This window comes from Epinephelus moara, chromosome 7 (assembly GCF_006386435.1).
Source record: "Epinephelus moara isolate mb chromosome 7, YSFRI_EMoa_1.0, whole genome shotgun sequence".
Classification (NCBI taxonomy): domain Eukaryota; kingdom Metazoa; phylum Chordata; class Actinopteri; order Perciformes; family Serranidae; genus Epinephelus; species Epinephelus moara.
Window position 1 is genome coordinate 33,048,802 of NC_065512.1, and position 24,321 is coordinate 33,073,122.

The 24,321-nt window shown below is 40.6% G+C and overlaps 1 protein-coding gene across 2 annotated transcripts in view; it reads left to right on the forward strand.

The window, feature by feature from the left end:
- The window catches only part of spegb (striated muscle enriched protein kinase b), a 48,733-nt gene that overhangs the window by 13,025 nt on the left and 11,387 nt on the right, over window positions 1–24,321 (forward strand). The window contains exons 2-31 of one of the 2 annotated variants that reach the window (XM_050048930.1): window positions 3,905–3,988; window positions 4,643–4,715; window positions 5,555–7,110; window positions 7,279–7,422; window positions 7,536–7,718; window positions 8,641–8,807; window positions 9,102–9,190; window positions 11,163–11,338; window positions 11,610–11,870; window positions 11,952–12,110; window positions 12,555–12,744; window positions 12,921–13,150; window positions 15,237–15,356; window positions 15,501–15,605; window positions 16,021–16,227; window positions 16,324–16,447; window positions 16,951–17,123; window positions 17,248–17,360; window positions 17,526–17,694; window positions 17,841–17,937; window positions 18,135–18,335; window positions 18,611–18,668; window positions 18,807–18,884; window positions 18,996–19,168; window positions 19,259–19,285; window positions 20,003–20,155; window positions 20,837–20,879; window positions 21,012–21,080; window positions 21,204–23,946; window positions 24,071–24,220. In XM_050048930.1, the coding sequence (XP_049904887.1) occupies window positions 3,905–3,988; window positions 4,643–4,715; window positions 5,555–7,110; window positions 7,279–7,422; window positions 7,536–7,718; window positions 8,641–8,807; window positions 9,102–9,190; window positions 11,163–11,338; window positions 11,610–11,870; window positions 11,952–12,110; window positions 12,555–12,744; window positions 12,921–13,150; window positions 15,237–15,356; window positions 15,501–15,605; window positions 16,021–16,227; window positions 16,324–16,447; window positions 16,951–17,123; window positions 17,248–17,360; window positions 17,526–17,694; window positions 17,841–17,937; window positions 18,135–18,335; window positions 18,611–18,668; window positions 18,807–18,884; window positions 18,996–19,168; window positions 19,259–19,285; window positions 20,003–20,155; window positions 20,837–20,879; window positions 21,012–21,080; window positions 21,204–23,946; window positions 24,071–24,220 (8,115 nt within the window). The remainder of the gene's footprint in view (window positions 1–3,904; window positions 3,989–4,642; window positions 4,716–5,554; window positions 7,111–7,278; window positions 7,423–7,535; window positions 7,719–8,640; window positions 8,808–9,101; window positions 9,191–11,162; window positions 11,339–11,609; window positions 11,871–11,951; window positions 12,111–12,554; window positions 12,745–12,920; window positions 13,151–15,236; window positions 15,357–15,500; window positions 15,606–16,020; window positions 16,228–16,323; window positions 16,448–16,950; window positions 17,124–17,247; window positions 17,361–17,525; window positions 17,695–17,840; window positions 17,938–18,134; window positions 18,336–18,610; window positions 18,669–18,806; window positions 18,885–18,995; window positions 19,169–19,258; window positions 19,286–20,002; window positions 20,156–20,836; window positions 20,880–21,011; window positions 21,081–21,203; window positions 23,947–24,070; window positions 24,221–24,321) is intronic. The other variant, XM_050048931.1, reaches the window with a different exon arrangement.

Here is a 24,321-nt window from a genome sequence, read left to right on the forward strand (position 1 = left end):
AACAGCAGAGGCACTTTGTCAACCCGCTGAGTTAACGTTACTGTCATTAGCATCAAGCTAGCAAACAATGGTACATCCTCACAGTCGGACATAAAGTATTAACATTAACAAATAGCGGCGGGGCTTTTACTCACCACAACTGCAGAGGCTCCCAGCTTCATTTGAAACAAACTACATTATAGACGGTGCTTCAAATGTAGCTCCTGCCATCTGCTGACGCTTTTAGGCGACTACAACAACATTTCGGCTGACACATGAACAGACACAGTGACTCAAATAATAGTAAAAGCAATAAAAATAGGACCAGAATAACCCGATGACATCACACACGTCGTGAAAGACAACCAGGGATAATTGGTGAGTACCATCGTGTAGTGTGTCATGTCTGCCGGCCAAGTCACGGCACGATTTTATGACTCCACAATCGTGTAATGTGACATAGTGACTTTCAGAACAGGCAGAAAAGTTGAGTAGTGTGTACCAGGCATAATGCAAGTCCTCCTGAGTCTGACCTGTCTGTTAGACTCCACCATAGACAACGGCAGCATTTCTCCGACCACGTAGCGAGCCACAAGCTTCATGGCTTCTTTCAGACTGATAGGTTTAACGTTATCTCCATTATTAGAACCAAAAGACAGCCATTGCCGTTTCGGAGCTGAAGGACCAGCGCTCTGAAAGTAACGGAAGTAACTGATGTCTTGTTTGGAAATTTACTCAAGTATTTGATTACTCAAACAGCAAACTAACGCGTTAGGTTACTGCAAAAAGTAATCAAAGTACTCTAATGCGTTACTTTGTAACTCTGTTCACCACTCAGCAACCCACACCAAAACAATCTAGATTGATAAATAGCACTACAGGTAAGAGGAAGAATATGTATTTTTGATTTGGGGCGTGAACTGAATGTAGCAGAATTGAAAAACAGAATTAAGAATTAATTTCTTTTCTCCTTTTAAAAATGTCACAACAACAAAGAGGGCAAAACTGACATTGAGGTAGTGCTCAACAAAATATAAATCTTTTGGAGGATGTAACTTGAGCTATGTGGTTTTCTGCAGGGTTGCAGTGAGAGGTTTATGAACCACACTTTTCTTAGTCTACAGTGGGATATATACAAAAATACCCCATGCAGTCACTCACTGCCAGTGTACCCCTGTCAAGCCACACCAATTAAGCTCTGTGATGTCATCATTCATTTCATCATGTCATTAATCATTTCCTTTGCTGGAACTTGCGTACTACTCAAGACCAATAAGCCTCCCTTCAAAGTAATTGGAAGTTTTTTCTCCTTACATTTGATAACCTCTCTAATTTACAAATGTAGCACACACATGAACTTGTCCACCAGACTTTGGCATCCACCCTTTTCAACCAAAGTTTCTCAAAAGAAGTTCATCATTCACAATCAAGTTCACTATTATTAGGAAGAAGATGAGGTTTGTCTGATGGCAAATTTTGACAGTCAATCAAATTCCAGGAGCTCTTAAAGGTGCCCCTGTGCATGACCATCAGTGTCCCACAAAAAACATATTGTTTGTATCCTTGAGGCTCAACAAATGGGTCGAATGCATTTTCTTCCTCGTTAATATTTGCAAAGTCATTTTTTGATATTTTGAAACCATTGATTCATCCATGTTTGCTAGCGTCAACTGCGTCAACACCATCAACTGCCAATCTGTTAAATAGTGTTACACCACTGACATGAATGTGTATGGTGTCAGCTATGTGTACGTGCAGGGACAAACAAGATGGGGACCTGCTCATAAAACATTGCTTCATTGTACTACCAGTGGTCAACAAGACTAATGCAGTGTCCCAGTTACACACTACACTATATACCACAGTATACTACATATTCATCTATATAGTGTGCTGTTTTTTAAACTTGGTATATTAGAAATTGTAAATATATAACTGTTTTATACTAAATGGAAATATTTGCGCCTTCAGACATCAGTGAAACTGCAACTGCACCAAAGTCATTTGAGTACATTGGCAGGGAAACAGGAATGTCTGTACCAAATTTTATGGCAATCCATTTCATTTAGATAAGTGAAAACTTTGACATGGCACTAGATGAAAAGTCATGGACCCCCAAAGTCAGTTCACCTCTGGGGAACACGTGTCTTTACAAATCTGCATGACAGTCCATCCAACAGTTGCTGAGATATTTCAGTTTGTACCAAAGTGGTGTGCTGACTGATGTTGCCTTTCCTCGAGCCACACCACCAGCATGGCTTAAAACTAGTGTACCTTTAATTAGATGCTCTGGTGTATACATAGTCATAGTAAATTTGGCACTTTCATGCAGCATGTGCAGAACTGCCTAAATTATAGCTTGTAAAATATCATAGTGGCTGCAGCATTGTGCTATATTTTTCTCTAAAATCTAGAATCTAATTTCTTTTAAAATTGGTTGTAGAATATTTGGCTCTTCATACAATGTGTCTGTTTTATTTTTTATTTTTAACAGAGCTCTAACCTATTATAAGATTAGCACTCATTACTTTTCTAGAACTGATTTCTGTAATGTACATTTGTGTCATTTTTTGGTCAACACTGCATCAGTGTTTACAATTTGGACAACATCTGCTCATGCTTATAAAGGCTGTGTGGAATGAGATTATAATATTTCATAAACTGTGTGTAGACTCTGGTGGCATTTGGAACATACCCATATATATATATATATATATATATAAACATTAAATATGTACCTGCTTCATTAGAATATCAGGTGCTAAGGGAAAATTTGGCATTGCATTTGTAGTGTCCAGGTTAGATTTTTTTCTGCAGTATAGCCATATGTCTTAAATATTGCATGAATGTGCAACTTGTTATGTAGAATTAAATGCTTTTAATAACATCATGATCTTGACATACATGTTACATAATAACCACTTATAGAGTTAAGTGGTTTTGCTTTTTTACTAGAAAAATAAGTGGTTAACATTGAGGATCAAATTATTTTCTATAAAACAGAATGGTAGATTTTGTCTTTCCACTGAATTTGTGTGAGTATTTGCAGTGTTTCTCTACTGTCTTCAATATGGCCAACATTATCCTATTGTCTTCTCTTACTGCAAGGGAACAACAGATAGCCACTGCTTTTTTTTTTTTAAGTAATTCCACCTACTGTGAAGCAAACACCTCATGAGAGCTGCTGGGATGCCAATGACTCAATAGTGCTTTCTATTTTGAGTTCTACCAATGACTGAATTTTCTCTCAGTCTGAGGAAAATAGTCATATCTTTCAGTGGTACACTTGGAACAATTTTTTAGGTTTAAAAGGGGTAAAATGGAAAGAATGATTTTCTCTTGAAAATAATGAAATCCCTCTTTATTTTACTCCCACTTAATATATTCCCTTTCTTGATAATAACTTGCAGTTGGTAAGATAATTATGACTGATAGAGACTCAGCAGCTATTCAGCTGCAGCAAATTTAGTTCATTTAGCTTAGTTGTGCTAATGAGACCCCAAGGGGGACAACTTTTTAAGTCAAATGACAGTCATAATCAAATAGAGATGAGGTCCAATGCAAACTGCAAAACTCATAGTTAAAGAAGGTTAATGTGATCTTTGAATTGCAGATTTCAAAATACATATTATGATATTTTAAACTAGCATACTTGTGTTTTTTTCACAGCTGGGATTCTGGTCTAAAAATATTGCACAATTGAAATGTCACCTTCAACATTCACTGGCCTTTCACCGAACACCATTAAAGAGTAGGCTAAACTGAATAGGATAATGTAGTCTATTGGTTCCTATAGTAACAGTGTGCTCTCTCCTCTGCCACTGTGGAAACATTGTTTTCCACTTGTGCCGAAAGATCAAAATTTGTTTAATATTTCATTTTGTAAATGTTTTTTTACTATGTTTATTTATTTATTTATTTTCAGATTCCGAAACAACAGAGGATGAAGGTGACCAATTTGAGACCAAAGAAGATAGTGGGGATGTTGAGGACCAGGCTGTGCATACAGGTATCCACCATGTTTCCAGCTTGCAGTCATACCTGGAGACATTTTTAGATTTTCTTGTATTTCTGTTTTACACATTTCCATCAGTGTTGCGATATTATAACACTTACAGACATTGATGAGAATTCTGAGATGTTACAAAAGAAACAGGCCACTTACTGACAGTGGAGTAAGCTAAAAAAAAAACAACAACACTGACATATTATTACCTTATAACGTTGTTATGGTGACAATATTAGCAGCAACGTTTGCATTTGTTTGTGGCATTTGTGTCTATGTGATCAATAAAATATAAGTGTAAAATACTGGCTCTTTAGCTGCTAATTGCTCCACTGTATCCACCAGCTAAGTTTGTGTGTCTCTGCTTGGTGCTGAGCAGGGAGAATGATGTTGGTTAAACAGGGCTTTTTCTGCTGCCTGCTTTGGCTGTAAACAAGGCTGATGATAGCTGTTTGTATTCTGGAAAACCAAAACAAAGCGCTCAAAGGCACCAAGATCCTCTGTAGAGCTGAGGAACACTATGTTCACTACAGTGACCCCTTTATAATTTGACAGTTGATCCAATGTTTAGAAAAGTGGAGCTTTACATTTACCTCATTTCATGATCAATGAAGACTGCTTACCTTTACCATATGTCATATCTCCTTCTTACATGAGATGCAGTGATGGACAAATGTGCAGAAGATGACAGTAGAACACATGGACATGAGGATCACTCTAACACAACCAGGCAAGGCAAAGAAACATGCAAATGACCACTCAATTTTTAAAACAAGAAAGTAGTCTGCTGATTGTATTATTTAGTCCCTCCAGGATTTCGCAGGCAATTTTTGGGATTGTTGCAGCCTGAAATGTCTGATAATACAGCAGCTTTTCTAAAAAAAATGTTATGCATGTTGCGGTGTTTATAGATGGGTTTTTTTGCAATAAAATAGCCAAGAGGGGTTGGGGGGGCAGAAAAGGTTGTGATGCTGATGGCCACCAATTGACTGTTGCTGCTGTTCAATGCAGTGCTGAAGGGCCGTCTCCATGAGCTGCTCTCTTCCTGCACTCTCTGCCTGGTTAGCATGAGCTAACACAGCACAACGTGATTGTCCCTATTCTTCATATTTTGCTGCTTGGGCAGAAGCCCCACAACACTAGTTAACATCTGACACGGAGCCGATGGTCTCACACCGACATCAAAACAGCTTGACTCTGTCATTAAACCGTTAAGTAACATTGCTGTGTGATGCTTACAGTTAGCCCCATCACTGTGTGTGTATCTCTGTCCCAGGCACAGAGCAGCCGTTCCGCAGCAGCTGCCTCATGATAAACATACATATAGAGAGAGAGGCACTGAGCGAATCAGTATGCTTACCCATTTTAAATAATCAAATTAGTGGTAAAGTTGTGGTGATTGGAAAGGTTGGCGAGGTTGCGCAGAATTCATGGGGATTGGCTGACTTTGCGTTAATTGTTGCGTACGCAACATTGCAACATCCTGGAGGGACTGATTATTGGACACACATTCCATACTGAAATACAATACTGATTCCAACAGATTTTGCTTCAAATCCCCTATTTCAGGAGTCAGTCAGAGAATTTTTCAAGAGAATCTCCCCCAGAGGCCCTCCCACCCCCATCCCCAAGACTCATCAAACGTCCTTCGACCTCTCCAAAGCCAAGTCGCTCTGGTTCAACTACACCTCTCAGCTTGCGGAAGAAAACTGTTGTGCCAACTGACTACCAAGACACAGTACCTGGGGAGTTTGAAGAAAAGGTTAAGCAGCCAAAATCTGTGTCCCAAAGTAACACCCAGGATTCCCGACCACAGACTCCACTGAGCGAGTACTCCCGGAAAGAATTTACTTTCAGACCATCTCCAAAGCTTACCAGAGCAAGCTCAAAGGTGTTTGAAAAGGTCCGTGGCTTAGAAGAGCGGAGACGAAGCCTTGATATTCCTGAGGGTTCCATCTCGGGAGGTTCCTGGGCAGGGTTCAATCGTGCTGGATCTGTAGATTCAGATGATGGAGGAAGCCGGTTGGGCATCTCTAGAGAAAGTTCAAGGGAAGATTTAAGGGAGGCTTTGAAAGAGGATGCTGCTGAACGGCGATCTATGTTTAGACAGAGAGCTGCTTCCCTGGAGGACAAACCTCGCTACTCCCAAAAAGTTCAAGACATTGAAAACAAGTTCACTGAGGAGCTCCAGCGCATTAAGAAGCTTGTCGGTAAACCTCATATGAAGAAGTCATTTTCAACTGAACAGCTCACTCTAAAGGGCAAGCAGCGCCAGCCTTTCAGGAAAATTGAACCTATCCCTCCTCAGGTCCTTCAAAAGCTCCAAGAAAGGGAACGTGCCCAGTGGGCAAAGGAACAGAGAGAAAAGGATCTTTGTCAGCAACCAATGCAGCAACAACAGCAAACACAGCAACAACAGCACATGTCCCAACCCCAAAGGACAGCAAGCACTGGTTCAACAACTGTAACAATCAGTCGATTTGGAGAAATTGCGGGCACCCCAGAGTCCATGCAGTTATCGGACTTACCGGGACAACGATCAGTGAGAGAATTAAGTAGAGTCAGTCCAGTGATGGAAATTATTCAGAGATCACCATCACCAGCGTTTTATCATCAACAAAGAGAAGAGTCGCCAAGCAGAAATGTTGCTGAGATGACATTACGCAAGGTTGAACGAAGGCCACCAAGTCCGCTTGTACAAAGGGTATCTCGAATGCCAGAATCCCCGCACATTCAAGATTCTCTTGTGCAAACGTCACAAAAGGATGAGACTTCAGGGAGAAAGACGCCAATAGAGGTAGCATTAAGAAAAATTGAAACTAGACCTGAAAGTCCACTGGTACAAAAAAGGGCTGCTATTGTGCAAGATCTTCCTTATCAGCCTCCTTCAAAACCCCCAAGGATGTCACCAGTCTCTCCAACAGAGGAGAGAATGGAAGTGGATCTACCTAAACCAGCCTTAAAGATAAGAATCCCTGCGATTGTTGTTGAAGATATAAAAATGGAAGTGGATGTTCCTGTAAAAATGAGTGAGCCTCAGCTGATTACTGCTAGTGCCAAAGAGGGACGACAGCTGAAGACCAAAGGAAAGAACCGTCGCCCTCGACCCATGTCTCCAGAGTTAGGTTAGCTCTGTTGTGCTTCTTTCATTTAACATTCTGTAGTGTGAAGTTCCAATCTGCTTGCTTTTTGTGTTTAATCAACCAATTATTCAGTCTTTACTAGAAGGGCGTCTCCTCAAATTTGATCATGGGGGAAATGACTTTAGGCTTGTCTTTTGTTAAACTGTGCAGATTCTTCAGATGATTCTTATGTGTCTGCTGAAGAAGACCCATTGGAGGCACCTGTATTCGAGTTTCCACTGCAGGACACAGTAGCATCCTCTGGTGCAGATGTGCTACTAAAATGTATCATTGCCGGCACCCCCACTCCTGAAGGTAACATGTTGTACTTTGTATTTTAACTGCAAAAACCTCACAGATCATTTTCAATTGTTCAAACAATCAGTACACAAATAGCGTAATTTGTCTTCTCTGTTTCTCTGATGAAGTTTCCTGGACAAGGGACAGCACTGAAATCACTGGCATTGCTAACTACACAGTCAAAGTGGAGGGTGAACGACATACTCTGCTCATCAAATCAGCTAGAATAGGTGATGGTGGAAAATACTGTGTAACTGCTGTTAATCAGGTGGGCAGAGCGTCCAGCAGTGCCACCCTCACAGTCAAAGCAGGTACGTTTGACTTTGGGGATACCAGATTAAATTCAAGTGGGTATATTTACTGTAGTACTGTTCTGTGGTGGTTAACTCTGCAAAACTTGAAACCTAATGTTAAATTATTTGATTGGCTTTATGTTGTTGAGGAAGTGCTATTAATTGCTTGTTTCATCAAAATGACTGAAATGGCTCAGTTGCTGATTTTAAACTAGAGCAGCTCAAGCAGATAAAAGATCATGCACATAAACATGAAAAGCATCATGATGCTGTGACCAACATGACAGACATATTTATTTATTTATTGTTATCCAGACATGCTGTATTTTTCCCCATTTAACTGGGAAATTAGTTAATATGTTATTGTTATGACAGCGAAGAATGGAATAGGAGTCTTATTTTATTCCCATAGATGCATTTGAAAAAATAGCTTTCATATCCAAAAGTAGGGCAATGAACCTAACAATAACTTTTAATTTGAAAAGCTTTCATTCTCCATCTTAAAATATAAATATGTCTTTGTGGTCTCTTCCCAGCACGGCATTGTGTTTCAGATGATTTCTCTCCTGCTCCCTTGTCATTATCTCACCGAGCAAAATGTCTGTGCCATATATTCCAGCTGAACAACCTCACTTATAGTTACCATAGCAACTCAGAGGCGAAACTGAACCTATAAATTGCCCACTGAGGCTCACTGGCTCCACCCACTGTGAATCCACTATTGTGCTGGATATCACATTTGACATCTCAGACTTTAATTATATTTTTAGGGAGGCTTTGTTTTTGTTTTTTGTTGTTGTTGTTTTTAACATGAACTCCTTGACTCCTGTGTTTACAGAGTTTACAGAGACACAATGAAAGGTACATATAGGAATTGCTTGTTAGCAGGATCAGCTGAAACTACAACATGAAATATAATGTAACCTTATTGCTTTTACAGAGTCAGTACAGGAGGTAAAGGGAAACCTTGGGGTGCCTAGGGATATCAGCAGCCCTATTACATCTGATGAGGAGTATCTCAGTCCCCTGGAGGAAGGCATGGATTTTGGAGGGCCAGAGCTCAAGAAAACTATTGACACAAGATTCAGGACACCCCCTGCTTTCCTGGTGAGAATGTACAGAGCTAGGCCTGATTAATACATTACTGACTTTCCCTTTTAGAGTATGACATTTGTATGTTTAGCATTTATACTTACTCAACTGCATTTTGATGAATGGTTGCAAAATCTTGCATGAAAATGTTATATATAGACTATGTTCTTTATTCTATTAATATCAGTTTTCCTGTATGAATGCATTATCCACTGTGTGATCAACCCATCAATACATCTGTCAAATATAACTTAAAACGTAAAATAAAATGCATCTCTCAGCTTCTAACCAACATTGCATTTCAAACAGGTAACAATGAGTGATCAAGCTGTCATTGAAGGGCAGGAAGTCACCATGTCTGTCCGAATACGTGGACAACCCAAACCCATGCTCTATTGGTAGGTCCCCCCCACTTCATCCAACTACTTAAACTCATCGCTTGCATTGGACATGGAAAAGACTTTCTCTGGATCTCAAACCATCAGCAAGCTTGCTTGATTGTAGTGTTGTGCATGAACATGCAAAAAGAGCATATTCATTGAACATGCTCACGTTTTTGGTAGATGGTAAACTGAGCATATCCGTTTGCAAGTAATGAACAGTGTTGTTAGCTCTCGAAAGATGCTCACACTCTGGGTTTTACAGCACCAGAGGAATTACAGCACCTGGCATGTCGATGTTTTCCTTTACCTAACCATGGAGGGGTGCTACGCATTTTAACAGGATGGAAACACATATCAATCGGGGAGCAGGCTTTAACACAACACCCACATGGCTGGTAGAACAGGAAATTTGGACAACACAGCTAGGGGTAGTGCTTTTTTGTGTAAATTGTGATCACCAGGTCGGACAAAACAAGTCCGAACATCAGCCACATCAGCAACGAATTTGATCTTGCAGTGAGTCTTGGGAAATATCTGCAAGGGAATGATGATCACAAGATTTTATTTTTAAAAATGAAAAAAAAAAAAAAAGTTAATTTCAGTATGTGTCAACTGAAGTTTTAGCTAGCTCTTGTGAAGCGTGAACGTGCACAACCCTGCTTGACTGCATAGTTTGTTCTAGAGCTTGCTGCTTTATTGCATCTGTTAAAGGAAGTGGAAGATTCATGTTTACTGCCTAACAACCTCCAGCCTGGCAGAAAGAGTCTTAACAGGGAAAAGCCAAGAATATCATGCTTCCCCAGTTTACCATGGAGCTGCTCTGTGCCCAGCTATACAAATGTCTGGCTGAACTAATGAGCTCTTACACAACAATCTGGAATTCACATTCAGTGTTGAGGCAGTCCAAAAAAGAGCCAGATCTGATTGCACATCCTTACAAGAGTCATGTCCTTAAGTGTTTGTAGAACTCTTCCTTATATTATGTTCAGCCAATGGTTCTTCATTGCTGTTAGCAAGGACAGTAGCTTCAAAAGGCTGCTAATATTCTTTATTTTTCTCTTTGTCAACAAATCTCATGAAAAGACCAAAGCCTGATATATCTTATTCCTCTGTGCCATATGGCTCTGTTATTGTCAAGTTACTACTGAAAACACACCAGTGGGCCACACTGTGACCTGGGTGACATGTTCCGTCATTGCCACAGGCATGAGTACTGTAGCACTGTAGTTTTGAGTCTGTCCCACATACACCACTCTGCTGCTGTAAATACTAGTGCACCATCTCTGGTGTTGAATTAAAAATAATTTCTCACACTTCTCAGATGGTCTGGTGTCAGCATGGCTCACCACTTTTCTCCATTTTGCAGAGAAAAACGAGACCAAGAGTGTATTTTACTGATAAAACAACAGGGCATGCATTGTTGCTTTATCAGCAACAGGGTGTGCACTGGGTCAGATGAGTGCAAGGCATGGTCTGTTTCACTTATACTCAGACAATTTTAATTCAAACTATATATAATACATTGGCACATAATGGTACTTAGAATTTTATAAAAAAAAAGTCATTGGAAAAGAAGATGGGAATGTATCGACTGATCAACTAACTCATTGCGGGTTTTGGTCTTTTCATGGCATTTGTTGACAATAAGTGTGATATAATGTCAAACTTATCCTTTAATATAGGAGACAAGAATAGGCTGAATCAAACACGCAGGTTCTGTCATTGAAGTTAGTCATCATGACTCTCGAGAGACAACAGCAGAAAAGAATGTGCTAAACATAATATTGGCAGTCCTGGATAATGTATCCCACCCCCCACCCCCTTCAAACCAGCCAGAAGAGAGCTTGTGTTTGAAAAAATAAGTGTGTGCTTGGTCATCCTTCATCGCATAAATTAAGTTTAAAAAAGCTCTGAGTGGTGTATTTGTGATTCATCTCTTGTTTAAACACTCAGCAACAATTGCTCCCTTCATTCTCCTCTGTTGTAGGCTGAGGGACAGAGTTACGGTTAAAACAGGCCCACGTCACATTGTACGTGAGACAGAAGATGGCACTTTTGAAATGACCATCAAGTCAGCGGTGAGGTCGGACTCTGGGATTTACACCTGTAAGATCATTAATGAGTATGGGACAAAGCAGTGTGAAGGAAAGCTGGAGGTAAAAGGTACGCTTCTTTTCAAGTGTTCCAGTGTTTGTTGTCATTAAGAATGTTGGATCCTGTTTTCAGTCTCTTTCAGTGTTTATTAATGAAGGTTTTTTGTTAGTTTTAATACACTGTGACTAAATTCCTGACACTAATTTACTTGTTAATCAGCATGTACATTGATACCATAACTCCAAGTGAATACAAACATTCTTTGTGACTAGTTCATACTACCAATGTTCAGCTATCACTTAACAGCACTCTTCAGAAAATGTCCTTTATTTATACCCAGCACCACCAATTGAGCCAGGTCTGGCTATCATCCGCCCAGTCAGGGACATCACAGCCAAGGCTGGAGAGACAGTTTTGTTTGAGTGCCATGTCATCGGGCCGAAGGACACTGATGTGGACTGGCTTGCAGATGGGAAATTGATCCAGCCGGCATTGCTCAACTGCAAGATGCATTTTGATGGAAGAAAGTGCCGGCTGCTGCTCAACTCTGTACATGAGGACGACAGTGGAACATACACGTGCAAGCTCAGCACAGCTAAAGGTATGTCTCAAGAGTAAATATCACAGTATGTGTGGTGTAAAACTAAAATTAATGTATCTATTGTCTATTTTTACTCTTCAGAGGAAGTGACCTCATGTGGCAAACTCAAAGTCATCCCTTCGATTGAACCTCTCTTCACTCGCAAGCTAGACGTTCTAGAAGTGATTGAGGGGCGTAATGCTCGATTTGACTGCAAAGTCAGTGGGACGCCATCTCCAAGGGTCATGTGGAGCCACTTTGGTAGGATTGTGCTTCTTGTGCCCAGGTGTACCACAGAACATCTTAACCTTAAAGGGATAGTTGGATCTTTCGAAGTGGGGTTGTATTAAATACTTATACATAGTCAGCGTAATACATATAGCCTAGCAGACGTCAGTCAGCATGCCTCAGTTTGGAGAAGCAGGCTGGAGTCTGACGTGGGAGCTAAACAATGCACTGCTGTGGTGAGGCCAACTACAAGTCTCACCAAAAATATCTGTATCAATTTAAGTGTACGCTATATTTAGAATATGTGCACCATTTTACCTTGCTGTTAGACAGCAATTTCCGACAGGGAACCGAAGCCATGATATTTTTCCCCCCTCAAGACCAGACTCATACAACCCCACTTAAAAAATCCGAACTATCCCGTCATACGAAATGATCTATTCTTACCTTTTCTTTTATATTTCTCACCCTCTCTAGACCATCCGCTCGCAGAAAGTGAGGACATTCGTATTCTTCAGGAGGGCGGCCGCCACTCTCTCGTCATTTCTCACGTGACCAATGAGGATGAGGGTTTTTACACTGTCACGGCCCGTAACGTTCACGGCGAGGCAGAGAGCTCAGCTGAACTTTACATACAAGAACCGCGGCCAGCCATCTCCTCACAGATGTAAGATCATATTATTCTTTGGAGTTTAGGCTCTCATTTGTTTCATTGAATTTTTTCTAGATTATGGATTATGAAATGTTGTTTTCATGCAGTAATAGACATAAAGAGGTAATCCGCATATTCTGCTATGTGCCGCTCTCTCCATCCCTCTGTCCCCTGTCTTCCATTTCCTGTAGGGCTAAACTTGAGAAGATGCCATCGATCCCAGAGGAGCCAGAGGTCCCAGAGAACGAGGTGGAGCGTTTCACTATGCCTGACTTCATCAAACCCCTTTATGACCTGGATGTGATCGAGGGAAAGGAGGCTATTCTCAAATGTAAAGTGGCTGGTTTGCCATACCCAACCATCGTCTGGTTCCACAACGGCAAAAGGATAGAAAGCACTGAGGACAGAAAGATGACACAGTGTAAGTGTTTCAAAATGGATTAACAGTCACTCAGTGTTCAGGTGTATCAGAGTACTCAAGCCCTTACAAAATAATTGTGCTCTGGGTAATTCATTTTAGATTTCTATCATTTTCATTAGTGTTGAAGTGAAATTAATATTTTAATCAAAATGAACAAGGAACTTCAACAACTACATGGATTAAAGATAACTCTCTAAAATGAACTCAATTTGTCGTTGCATTAAATAAAACCCTGTTATTGCAGTGTCTAATTACTGTATGTTCAGACTAACACTAACCTGTCCATGTTCTGAGCAAATAATCTCAGGGATAATCAGCATCTCTTGAATTTCATTAACTGCTACTTTTCCAATCCAAAGAAAATGATCATTTAAAAAAACATAGAATATACGCCCTATTTATAATAGCATATATACAGTGGCATGCAAAAGTTTGGGCACCCCTGGTCAAAATTTGGTTTACTGTGAATGGTTAAGTAAGTAGAAGATGAACTGATTTCCAAAAGACAAGAAGTTAAAGATGACACATTTCTCTCGTGTTTTCAGCAAGATTCTTTTTTATTTAAATTTTTTCCAGTTTCAAAATTACAAAGTAAACAGTTAAGAGTCTTTTAGTTCTTGTTTGGAGGATTTTCCCCAATTCTTCCTGCAAAAGGCTTCTAGCTCTGTGAAATTCTTGGGCCGTCTTGCATGCACTGTTCTTTTTGAGGTCTATCGACAGATTTTCAGTGATGTTTAGGTCGGGGGACTGTGAGGGCCATGGCAAAACCTTCAGCTTGCACTTCTTGAGGTAGTCCATTGTGGATTTTGAGGTGTGTTTAGAATCATTGTCCTGTTGTAGAAGCCATCCTCTCTTGGTCTTGAGCTTTTTTACAGATGATGTGATGTTTGCCTCCAGAATTTGCTGGAATCTAACAGAATCCATTCTTCTCTCTACCTGTGAAATATTCCCCGTGCCACTGGCTGCAACACAAGCCCAAAGCATGATCGATCCACCCCCGTGTTTAACAGCTGGACAGGTGTTCTTTTTCTCCAAACATACCTTTGCTCATTGAGTACAAAAAGTTCTATTTAAACTTCATCAGTCCACAGGACTTGATTCCAAAAAGCATCAGGCCGGATGTTTGCAAACTTCTGTTGCTGAATTTTGTGGTGAGGACACAGGAAAGGTTTCTTCTGATGACTCTTCCATGAAGGTCATATTTGTACAGGTGTCGTTGCACAGTAGAACAGTGCACCACCACTCCAGAGTCTGCTAAATCTTCCTGCAGGTCTTTTGCAGTCAAACAATGGTTTTAATTTGCCTTTCTTAGCAATCCAATGGGCAGCTCTCTCAGAATGTTTTCTTTATCTTCCAGACCACAACTTGACCTTCACAGTTCCTGTTAACTACCATTTCTTAATAACTTTACAAACTGAGGAAACAGCTTCTTGAAAACACTTTGCCAACTTCTTGTAGTCTTCTGCTGCTCTGTGGGCATCATTTTGTTTAGTTTTCCTTTCCTAATGATGATTGTGAACAACCCTAACCCTAACAAGCTAATCAAGGTCTGAGACCCTGGTAAAAGTTGTCTGAGAGCTCAAATGTCTTGGGTTGCCCAAACTTTTGCATGGTGCTCCTTTCCTTTTTTTTCACTCTGAAATTGTACAAAACAAAAATAATACACAATCTTGCTTAAAATGTTGAAAAGCATGTTCCATCTTTAACTTCAAGCCTTGGGGAGATCAGTTCATCTTCTACTTACTTAACTATTCACAGTAAATTAAATTGTGACCAGGGGTGCCCAAACTTTTGCATGACATTGTATTTTGTCATAAAGAACACTGTGTACCTAAACAACAAATATGACGTTTGTCAGTGCCCCCCAAAACCACCCATGTGACAGTTACAGAACCAATTCATAGGAGCATTTTTTGATCCACCACCTGTATGGTTAAGGCCTGGGTAGATTTAGACAACTACAACTACCTGATAAAGGTTTGCTAAAGATCACGGTCATGATACTTTGTAAACAGGGACTGCATTTGATTGTTACAGTGGACTTAATTGCATAAAGATGCTAACAGACCTTTGCCTACTCCTGTAGATCGTGACGTCCACAGCCTGGTCATCCGCTCTGTGTGCCATGCCCACGGTGGTGTTTACAAGAGTGTCATCTCTAACAAAGTTGGCAAGGCCACCTGCTATGCTCATCTCTACGTCACAGGTGATTTTCATTCCTTTTTTGGCATATACCTCAACAACAACACAATGGGCCTCAGACAAGAGCCACTCATATGAACAGATTTGTTCCAGCAAAGGCAGAACAGAAACACTCATGGACCTGTCATTCCATTGTCATCATTTTCAGATATCCTCCCTGACCCTCCTGATGGGACTCCAGTAATAGAATCCATCACTGGCAAAACCATCACCTTAAGCTGGAAGAAACCAAGGAGGCTGGACCCTTCCATTGGTACACAGGACTGATATTCATAATTGTTTTGTTCTCCAGATCAAATAAGTAAATTATAAAGAATTTATCTTGATGACATTAGAGCAAACACATTCAACACAGCGTTCTAACATAGACCAAAGACATAAAGATCTTTAATAGAGAGTGAAATAACAATGAAAGACTGATATACATACTGAAATAGCAGACACAGTTGTTTACCCAAGATGTGCTGCCTACATTGATTACTAAATATACCATGTTGCCATGTTGTAATGTTGTTCTGATTTTGAAATGAAGTATAACTCTTATGCTCTAACTCTACATAAAATGATATGAAAATTGGTTTAATTTTAAGCTTTCTTCCTTTGATAACATCATTTGTGAATAGAAAAAAAGAGTTTCAAAATTGCATGAAACCCTTTTTTCTTTTCAGATCCCAGCTCCCTGATGTATGCCATCCAACAACAAGCCCTGGGCTCCATCCAGTGGACCATCATAGCTTCTGGCCTGAAGGAGACCACCTTCATCATCACCACTCTTTCCAAAGGTGTGCGCTATGCTTTCAGGGTTCTGACCATCACCTCCAAAGCCTTCAGCAAGCCCTCACCTACGACTGATACAGTGCAGCTCCTGGACCGAGGTACATTCAGATTTTTTTAGAGCATCTATCCATCCATCAGTGCGAATCAATGGTTTATTAAATATTATCTATGTGTCCATTTTGATTTACTTCTAGGTCCCTATCTTCTGGAGGCTCCAGTGATTATTGATAAGCCAGAAATTGTATATGTGATGGAAAACCAGTCAGTCACCATCACCATCACTCTCAATCATGTCAACGCTGCAGTCGTCTGGAAGAGGTACATGTGTCTCTGCTGTAAAATCTCTTTATTTTATTTTTACATAAATGCAGTTCATTGGTATTTTCCTGCAATATATTTATATATAGTAATTGTTTTAAGTTTACTTTAATCTCATTAAACAAAGAAAAAAAACTTGCAAGAGGCTCTAATGTGTACACTCATAGGTTTGTAACACCTCAGTTGTATTTGTAATTTATAAAGTAAGATCCATGTTATTGCATCATTCAAGTGGTACTGTATCTGATGGAAAGGTTGCCACCTTGTGGACCCAGTGTATTATAGGACAGTCAGGTGTATGGCTGACAAACATAGATACAGGATGACAATGCATGCTGTTTCACTCCAAGTGATTATCAAAGATTCCAGAGCAGTATTTTATTGTGTCCTCACTTACACTCAAACAAAAGCCAAACATCCACCACACCTGCGCAGCCATCTGCTGCTGTTCATTTGCATACAACCTACAAATCCAAGGTTACAATACAAACATTTGTCCACAGGAGGGGGGTGGTCCTCACCAGCAAACCGGGCCTGTACGAGATGACTATGCCAGATGATGACCAGCACACGCTGAAGCTGCTCAAAGTGAAGAGCGCTGACATCGGAGAGATGATGTTTGTGGGTTCCAACAAGTATGGCAGCGACACCTGCACCTTCAACGTGGAGATGGCAGGTAGGCAGTCTATCTATCTATTTATCTATCTATCTCTAATCTATCTATCTATCTATCTATCTATCTATCTATCTGTCCAAAGCAGATGTAACTTGGCATTGCACCTTTGCAACTCTGTCCACAGCTCCACCAACATTTGAAACTATCATGGAGGACTTGGACGTTTGTTCTGGGGAGACCCCTCGCTTTGCTGTGGTTGTGGAGGGCAAACCAATTCCTGACATCCTCTGGTTCAAGGTTTTTATACACTTTAACAGTCAACAGTACTCAAATAAGTGGTTTCCAAGCTAAACTGAACTACACAGCAGAGTCATTTTCAAAAAAGGAAATTTACAGATCATTCTTTGTTATGAATCTTCGATGAAACATTGCAGAAACTTACAGTGTTTGCTTTGCTTTCAGAATGATATCCTGCTGTCGGAGAGCTCTCATTACACATTCGTGTACGATGATAATGAATGTTCCCTGGTGGTCCTTAACGCTTGTCCGGAAGACTCTGGGGTTTACACCTGCACTGCTAGGAACTTGGCAGGATCTGTGTCCTGTAAAGCTGAACTCACCATTCATGAAGGTTAGAGCCATAAAAGAAATCTTTCAATCATTTAACTGCACAGTTAACAAGCTAAATGAAGGAACTATCATGACCATTGTAACTTGTAATTATTTGGAGTAAGTTATATTTGCCTTTGTCTAATTAAAACTTGCCCATTACTGCAGCTAAACATAAAGAGGATCCGATGGAGGATGAGGAGACTATTCTAAGGAAAATGCGCAGACTGACTGACAACTATGACATCCACAAGGAAATTGGAAGGTTAGGCATTTTTAAGCTTTCATTTGAAATTTCATACTTTGATGCAATTTAATACAAAAGAACCACTGTCTGCACTGGAACCAGTTTTTATTCAGTGTTCAAAATGAGGCTGTATTTCTTCATGTCATAATGCCTCCATCTTGCTACTCAGTCATTATGATAAACTAAGTTTTCCTGCTGATTTTTTTTTACTCCAGAGGTGCATTTTCCTATGTGAAACGTGTGACCCAGAAGGCTAGCAAAATGGAGTATGCTGCGAAGTTTATCTCCACACGGGCCAAGAAGAAGCCGTCTGCTCTCAGAGAGATGAACCTACTTTCCAAGCTGGACAACGAGAGAATCTTTTTTTTCCAGGATGCCTTTGAGAAAAAGAATGCAGTCATCATCATCACTGAATTGTATCCTTATTGTGCATCCAACACACAAAGTACTCTAATGCAGAGTACATAATTAGCCTTGGAAAGTCAGACGACTGATGAATGAAAAATGTTTTCACTGTTCTTTATGTAGCTGTATGCAGAGTGTTGTTTATAAAACCTTTAAAAAACCTTTATATGAAAAATTGTGTCTTGTTCAATAAACATGTATACATACTGTAAATGTTTAACAATCAGCATTCATTTTACAATTCATCTTAAGATCCAGAGAGTATAGCCTTAATTAATCTTTAAAGATGCCATGAGGAGCTGCTTGACAGATTTACAAGGAAATCTACAGTAATGGAGTCTGACGTAAGTCCTGTTTTATGACTGCACAACGCTTTCACAAACCATGTCATTATCAATTTAAATGTAATGATCAAATGTTTGTAACTTATTTATCTAATAAATAACAGCTATACTGGTATGTTTGTGTTTTGGGACCACCAGGTACGTTCATGTATGAGACAACTGCTTGAGGGTGTGGACTACCTTCATAATCTAAACATCATACACCTGGACATTAAGGTAGATACTCATGAATCCTCACCCACATTTCTCTGTCTTCCTTTGTATTTAAAGTGCACGGCATTGATTCTGATAGAAAACATGATAATATAATACTTTTTCATTCTTTAGCCTGATAACATCCTCATGGCAGACGCCCATAGTGATCAGATCCGAATCTGTGACTTTGGCAATGCGGTGCAAATCACACCCGACGAGGCTCAATACTGCAAATACGGCACACCAGAATTTGTTGCACCAGAAATCGTCAATCAGACCCCTGTGTCAAAAGCAACAGACATCTGGTAGAGTATCTCTTGAATTTACAACAAAACTTTTTGTCTGTTTTGTGTTAACACACCATCATTTTTATTTTTATTTTTGTCTTTTCTTAGGTCAGTTGGAGTTATTGCATACCTGTGGTGAGTAAAATTATTATTATTATTTTTTTAGTTTATTTATTTATCAGGACAATGCACATTACTCAGCATTTCTGTAAATGTGCGACTGGCTAATTTTTTAACTGCAGTCCTTTGGAAAGATGTTTTTAAACCAATAAAAGGATAAAACTCACAGGACAATTCACAGGACAGATTAAAACATAAAGACAGCATTAACTAAACCAAACAGAAACTGTCAAGATAAAACAGAAGCCATGCAAGCAAACAAGCAGAGCATCAGTACAACACAATAACACAACAACAACAAACAGACATGCAAGCAACACGAACCACCAACACACAAATTAGCATTACATGCAAACATGCAGAGCAGCAATAGAAAGTAAACATAGATAAAAACACAATTGTCATTTTGTATGGTCACATGCATTAACACACAAGCCATGCAACAGGAAGTTAGCCCTGCTGTTGATAAAATAGATATTGCATACATAACCACCCAGAGCTGGCTGCCTGGTAACGGGCAAGGACATAAAGCAAGTTAGCAGCATGTAAGCCAGAAATAACAACAACAGTGTTTCAGTGAGCATCACATGTACTGTGTTGATTAGAAATGCTCACGTCTAATTGTCCAAAAATGTGTTTCAGGACGCTGAATATCAGTGTCAGATTTTACCATATGTTTGCCTGACCACCCGTAAGCTGTCAATAAATGTAGGAATTTGTTTTTGTCTTCAGCCTGACAGGAGTTTCTCCATTTGCTGGAGAGAATGACCGCAGCTCTGTACTGAACATCAGGAACTATAATGTGGCCTTCGAGGAGAGCATGTTTGCTGACCTTTGCAGAGAGGCTAAAGGGTTCATCATAAAGCTGCTTGTAGCAGACAGGCTGTGAGTAACACTACTGGATCTCTTTATCAAGATCTGTTTTATGACAATTAATTTTCTTAAGTTTTTATATGATTCATGCATTTTTCAAAGCTGGTTGAAAAACAACTGGAAGATGTCACAACTTTCACCACATTTTCCTCTTTACCATTTTGTAACTGCATTAAGAATTAGTTCCTTATCACGTGATTAAAAAGACAAAGTCGCTCATGGTAATGAACTCATTCAAAAGCACATGCCCTGTGTATAGTGCTGACAGTCCTCATAACTTGGTGCAGGTGATGGCAGGAAACATCAGATTGATCTTGGGTGGTGAGCATATGTACAGAACCATATTTGGAGTCTACTCAGCACATAATCACCCTGCTGCTAATTGGATTCAGTGCAGCTTCAAAGTGAAGACTAAATTAAAAGAAGAAGCAATTCAGCCCTCTTGTGTGCGGTGTACCTGCTTACTTACCATCACTCATGTTAATGATTTTGTTCCAATATTAGATGCCTATCAGATGAACATTTGCTTTTTATATTCCATGATTTTTTTTGTCCCTGTCTGCAACACTCACACAGTCTTCCTCAGGTGCTTTTTCATTTAAGATAGCTAAGAGAGCACACTTTTTTAAGCTAGATAATGAAACAAACGTGCTTAAACCTGAAAGACTGAAATATACCATAATTGTCCTCTAGGAGACCTGATAGTAAAGAATGCCTCCGACACCCCTGGTTCAAGGTAAGACAAGACCACTTCACACTACAGAGTTAATCACCCACAACCTCTTTCTGCAGTAATTTCTTCTTGGCGATGGTGAACAAGGTCCCATTTCCAATTTTATTCATTAACTTTAATGTCTATTTATTGTAGACACTTAGCAAGGGGAAGGCTATAAGTACAGAGGCCCTGAAGAAGTTTGTATCACGCAGGAAATGGCAGGTGAGGGATGTTTTATTTCCTATTCTGGTTTTCCATGTTGTATTACACTCAGAATACCTATAAATAATTCAATAGTCACATCTTTAATAATTGTTTGATTGTATCATATTTCTTCTTTCACAGCGTTCACTAATCAGCTATAAATCAAAAATGGTCATGAGGTCCATTCCTGAGTTGCTGAACGATTCCTCCAGCCATATTTCCATTGCAGTTCCCAGGCACCTTAAAGAAGGTTCACCTTTGCCATCATCATCTTCAGACTCTGATGAAGACATTGATGAACTGCCATTTATTCCAATGCCACTTAACATGGAATTTTCCGGATCAAGGATGTCACTTAATGACATCCAATCCAATGAACAGGGGATGGGAAAGCATGATGGAACAAGTACATTGGCTGGGTCTCCTGATCAAGCCCAGGAGGCAATTGAGTGTGACACTACAGAAATGGATAAAGAAGGAGTCGAGATAACAGGTAAAGGCCGCTTGCGAAAAAGGTCGCCCGAGGACAATGACAGGGGATCCTCAGACGAAGAATTACTTGCAGAATTGCCGCAAAAGTCACAGCTGACTAGAAAACCCCTGCGAAGGGGTTCAAGCATGGAGTCAGACAAACCAGAGAGTGGACGACGAAGAGGGGAGCTAAGACGTGGAGGCTCAGCCGACAGTGCATTGCTGCTCCGCATTAAACCTGAGGAAGGAGCTGGAGAAGGAAACCAAGAGGATGGGAGGAGAGTTCTCAAGAAGGCTGTCTCTATGGAACTACCGAGGAGGAGCACCAGCCCAGGAACTGCCAAAATGAGTCAAGAGGACTATGCTCTTAAACTTGAGCTGATGAGACAGCGACTGCTTCGTGGTGGCTCTGTGGATAACAAGATGAGTGGACTGAGAGGACCTCTGTTGGAAACATTAGGAATGGGAGATGAAAAACGTGCAATATCCTCAGATCGCTACTCTCGCACTGCTCGTTTGGGCCCACCACCACTAATCAGAGCTGCATCCACTGATTGTGCTGCAGAGGAAGTTCCCAGACCCAAAGTTTTGCGCAAAACTGCTTCTTTCAGTCAAGGTGATTCAGAACCCATAGCTTTACACCGCCGGTCAGGAGCTCCTTTGGAGATTCCCTTAGCACAGGTAGAAGAGAGAAGGCTCAAGGAGGCCATATCTATGTCAGCTCTCACTGAGCAAATCAAGCTAGACTCCCGTCCAGTGACTCCGAGGGAACCTTCACCAAAACCACCAACACCAGAGTCTGTAATGCAGGAAAGTCCAACGAAAACAGAAAGCGAGGAATCATTAATGGAGAGAGAGATCAAGCCTGATGAGACTATCAATGAAAAGATGGATGGGCTGACTACAGATAGTAATTTTGATGAGAGATCAAGCACAAGTGGTTTCTCAGAGAAGGACATGAGCATATCAGAAGAACCAATGATTGAATCTGAGTATACGGGCCAGAGAATTCCCACACCTCCCCCTGTGGTCCAAAGCTCTATACTAGAGGAGAAAATGGAGGAAGACAGAGAAAATGAGCAAGAAGAAAAGGAAGAGAGTATGAAAGAAGAAGAGGAAAGAATTGTTAGTGTTGCTGAATCAAATGCTAAAGACAATGTAGATGTTTCTGAAGAAATGGTAGAAGAAGTAGTAAATGTGCCTGCTAAATCTTCTGATATGATCATAACCACAAGCTCAGTTATGGTGAGACCAACACAAGAATATTCCCATCCATCAGCAAATGTTGTGTCAACTTATGTAACACCCTCGCTTCCAGCTAGAGTTGTTCTTCCAGATGGAAGGACCTCAGCATATGCAAGTATTATGCAGACCATCATGGTCCCTGCAGTTCAACCTCCCAGTGACCAACCTTTAGGCCCCTCTACACCTGTTGTTGCTCCAGTCACCTCGTCCTCAGTGTCAACTGAAACATTTGTACCCACATCTACACCTGCCAGCATGACTTCTGCTTTACCTGTTGCACCAAAGCCAGTGTCAACCACAGAGCACCCTGCTGTATATTCAAGGGTAGCATCACCAGAAATGATGACAAAGGAACCCAGTCCACCAAAGACTACCACACATTCCTCTTCTCAACAAGAGCTCTCAGCAGGACATGAATTTGAGGACATTACCTCTGAAGAGCTCTTTGAAGCCCGCTTCAAAAAACGTGAGTCTTCCCTTTCAAGAAGTCTAAAATTTTTGTCACGGTCAAAGAATGAGGACAAATCACAAGTGGCTTCATCAGACTCCACAGAGCAAGGTGAAGAGATATACAGACCAGGGCCCATTGGTGCACCCCTGGAATTAGCACCAAGGAGACTTGAGGAGAAGTCGAAGTCAGTTCAGGACCTTCGTGAAGCTCAAAAGGACCAAGGCTTTATGAGAAGGCTTTCTATGCGCCTGAAGAGAACTCAGTCAACTGAGCGCAAGGACGAAACGACCAAAGAAGATGATTCCATAGCTTCAAGACGTAGACTTTCTTGGACTCTCAGCCGTAGAGGGTCACAGGAGAAGAAGGAAGTGGAGATGTCGCGTCTGGATGGTGGAGATGATAAAATGGTAGAACAAGATGAAAAGGAACTTAAGAAAGCTAATGAATCACCAGTCTTGGCAATGCGCCGAAAAATTGAATCAACAGTTGCTGGGATCTCCACAAGAATTCGCAGCTACTCAGAGGAAAGGAGAGCATCAGAAGACAAGGATACCAAGAGGACACCCATTCTTTCCATGCTTCGTCGTGCAACATCAGAGAGCCGTGGTATGAAGGTTGCCAGTGTTCCTCAGAACCAGCTGGCATCTCAGGCCACTAATGGTGCCTCATCAGAGTCTCTAGACTCTATGTCCAGCCTAAAGTCAGAAACAGCAAAGGGTAGGAGGCAATTACTGAAACATCTTGTTGCAAATTTTACTTAACTTTTAACTAGAGTAATATCAATTGCACTTTCCTAAAGGCATGATGATTGATTAGGAGTCTTTTTTTTTTTCTTGTAAAGTTGCGGAGGCTGAGCGCAGATCCCGATGGGATCGATGGGGCCTAACCAGAGGGAGGCGCGACAAAACAGTATCACAGCCTGACATACCAACAGCAATCTCCAGGGAAAATAGTTCACTACGTTCACGCCAGTACTCCAAACTGGCTTCTGGTAAGTTACACAAGTGTGTGTGCATGAATACATTGTGACTGTACTGTGTCAAGTGTAAGGTAATAAGAGCATAAGCTTGACATTTTGGGAGGTAGGCTTTA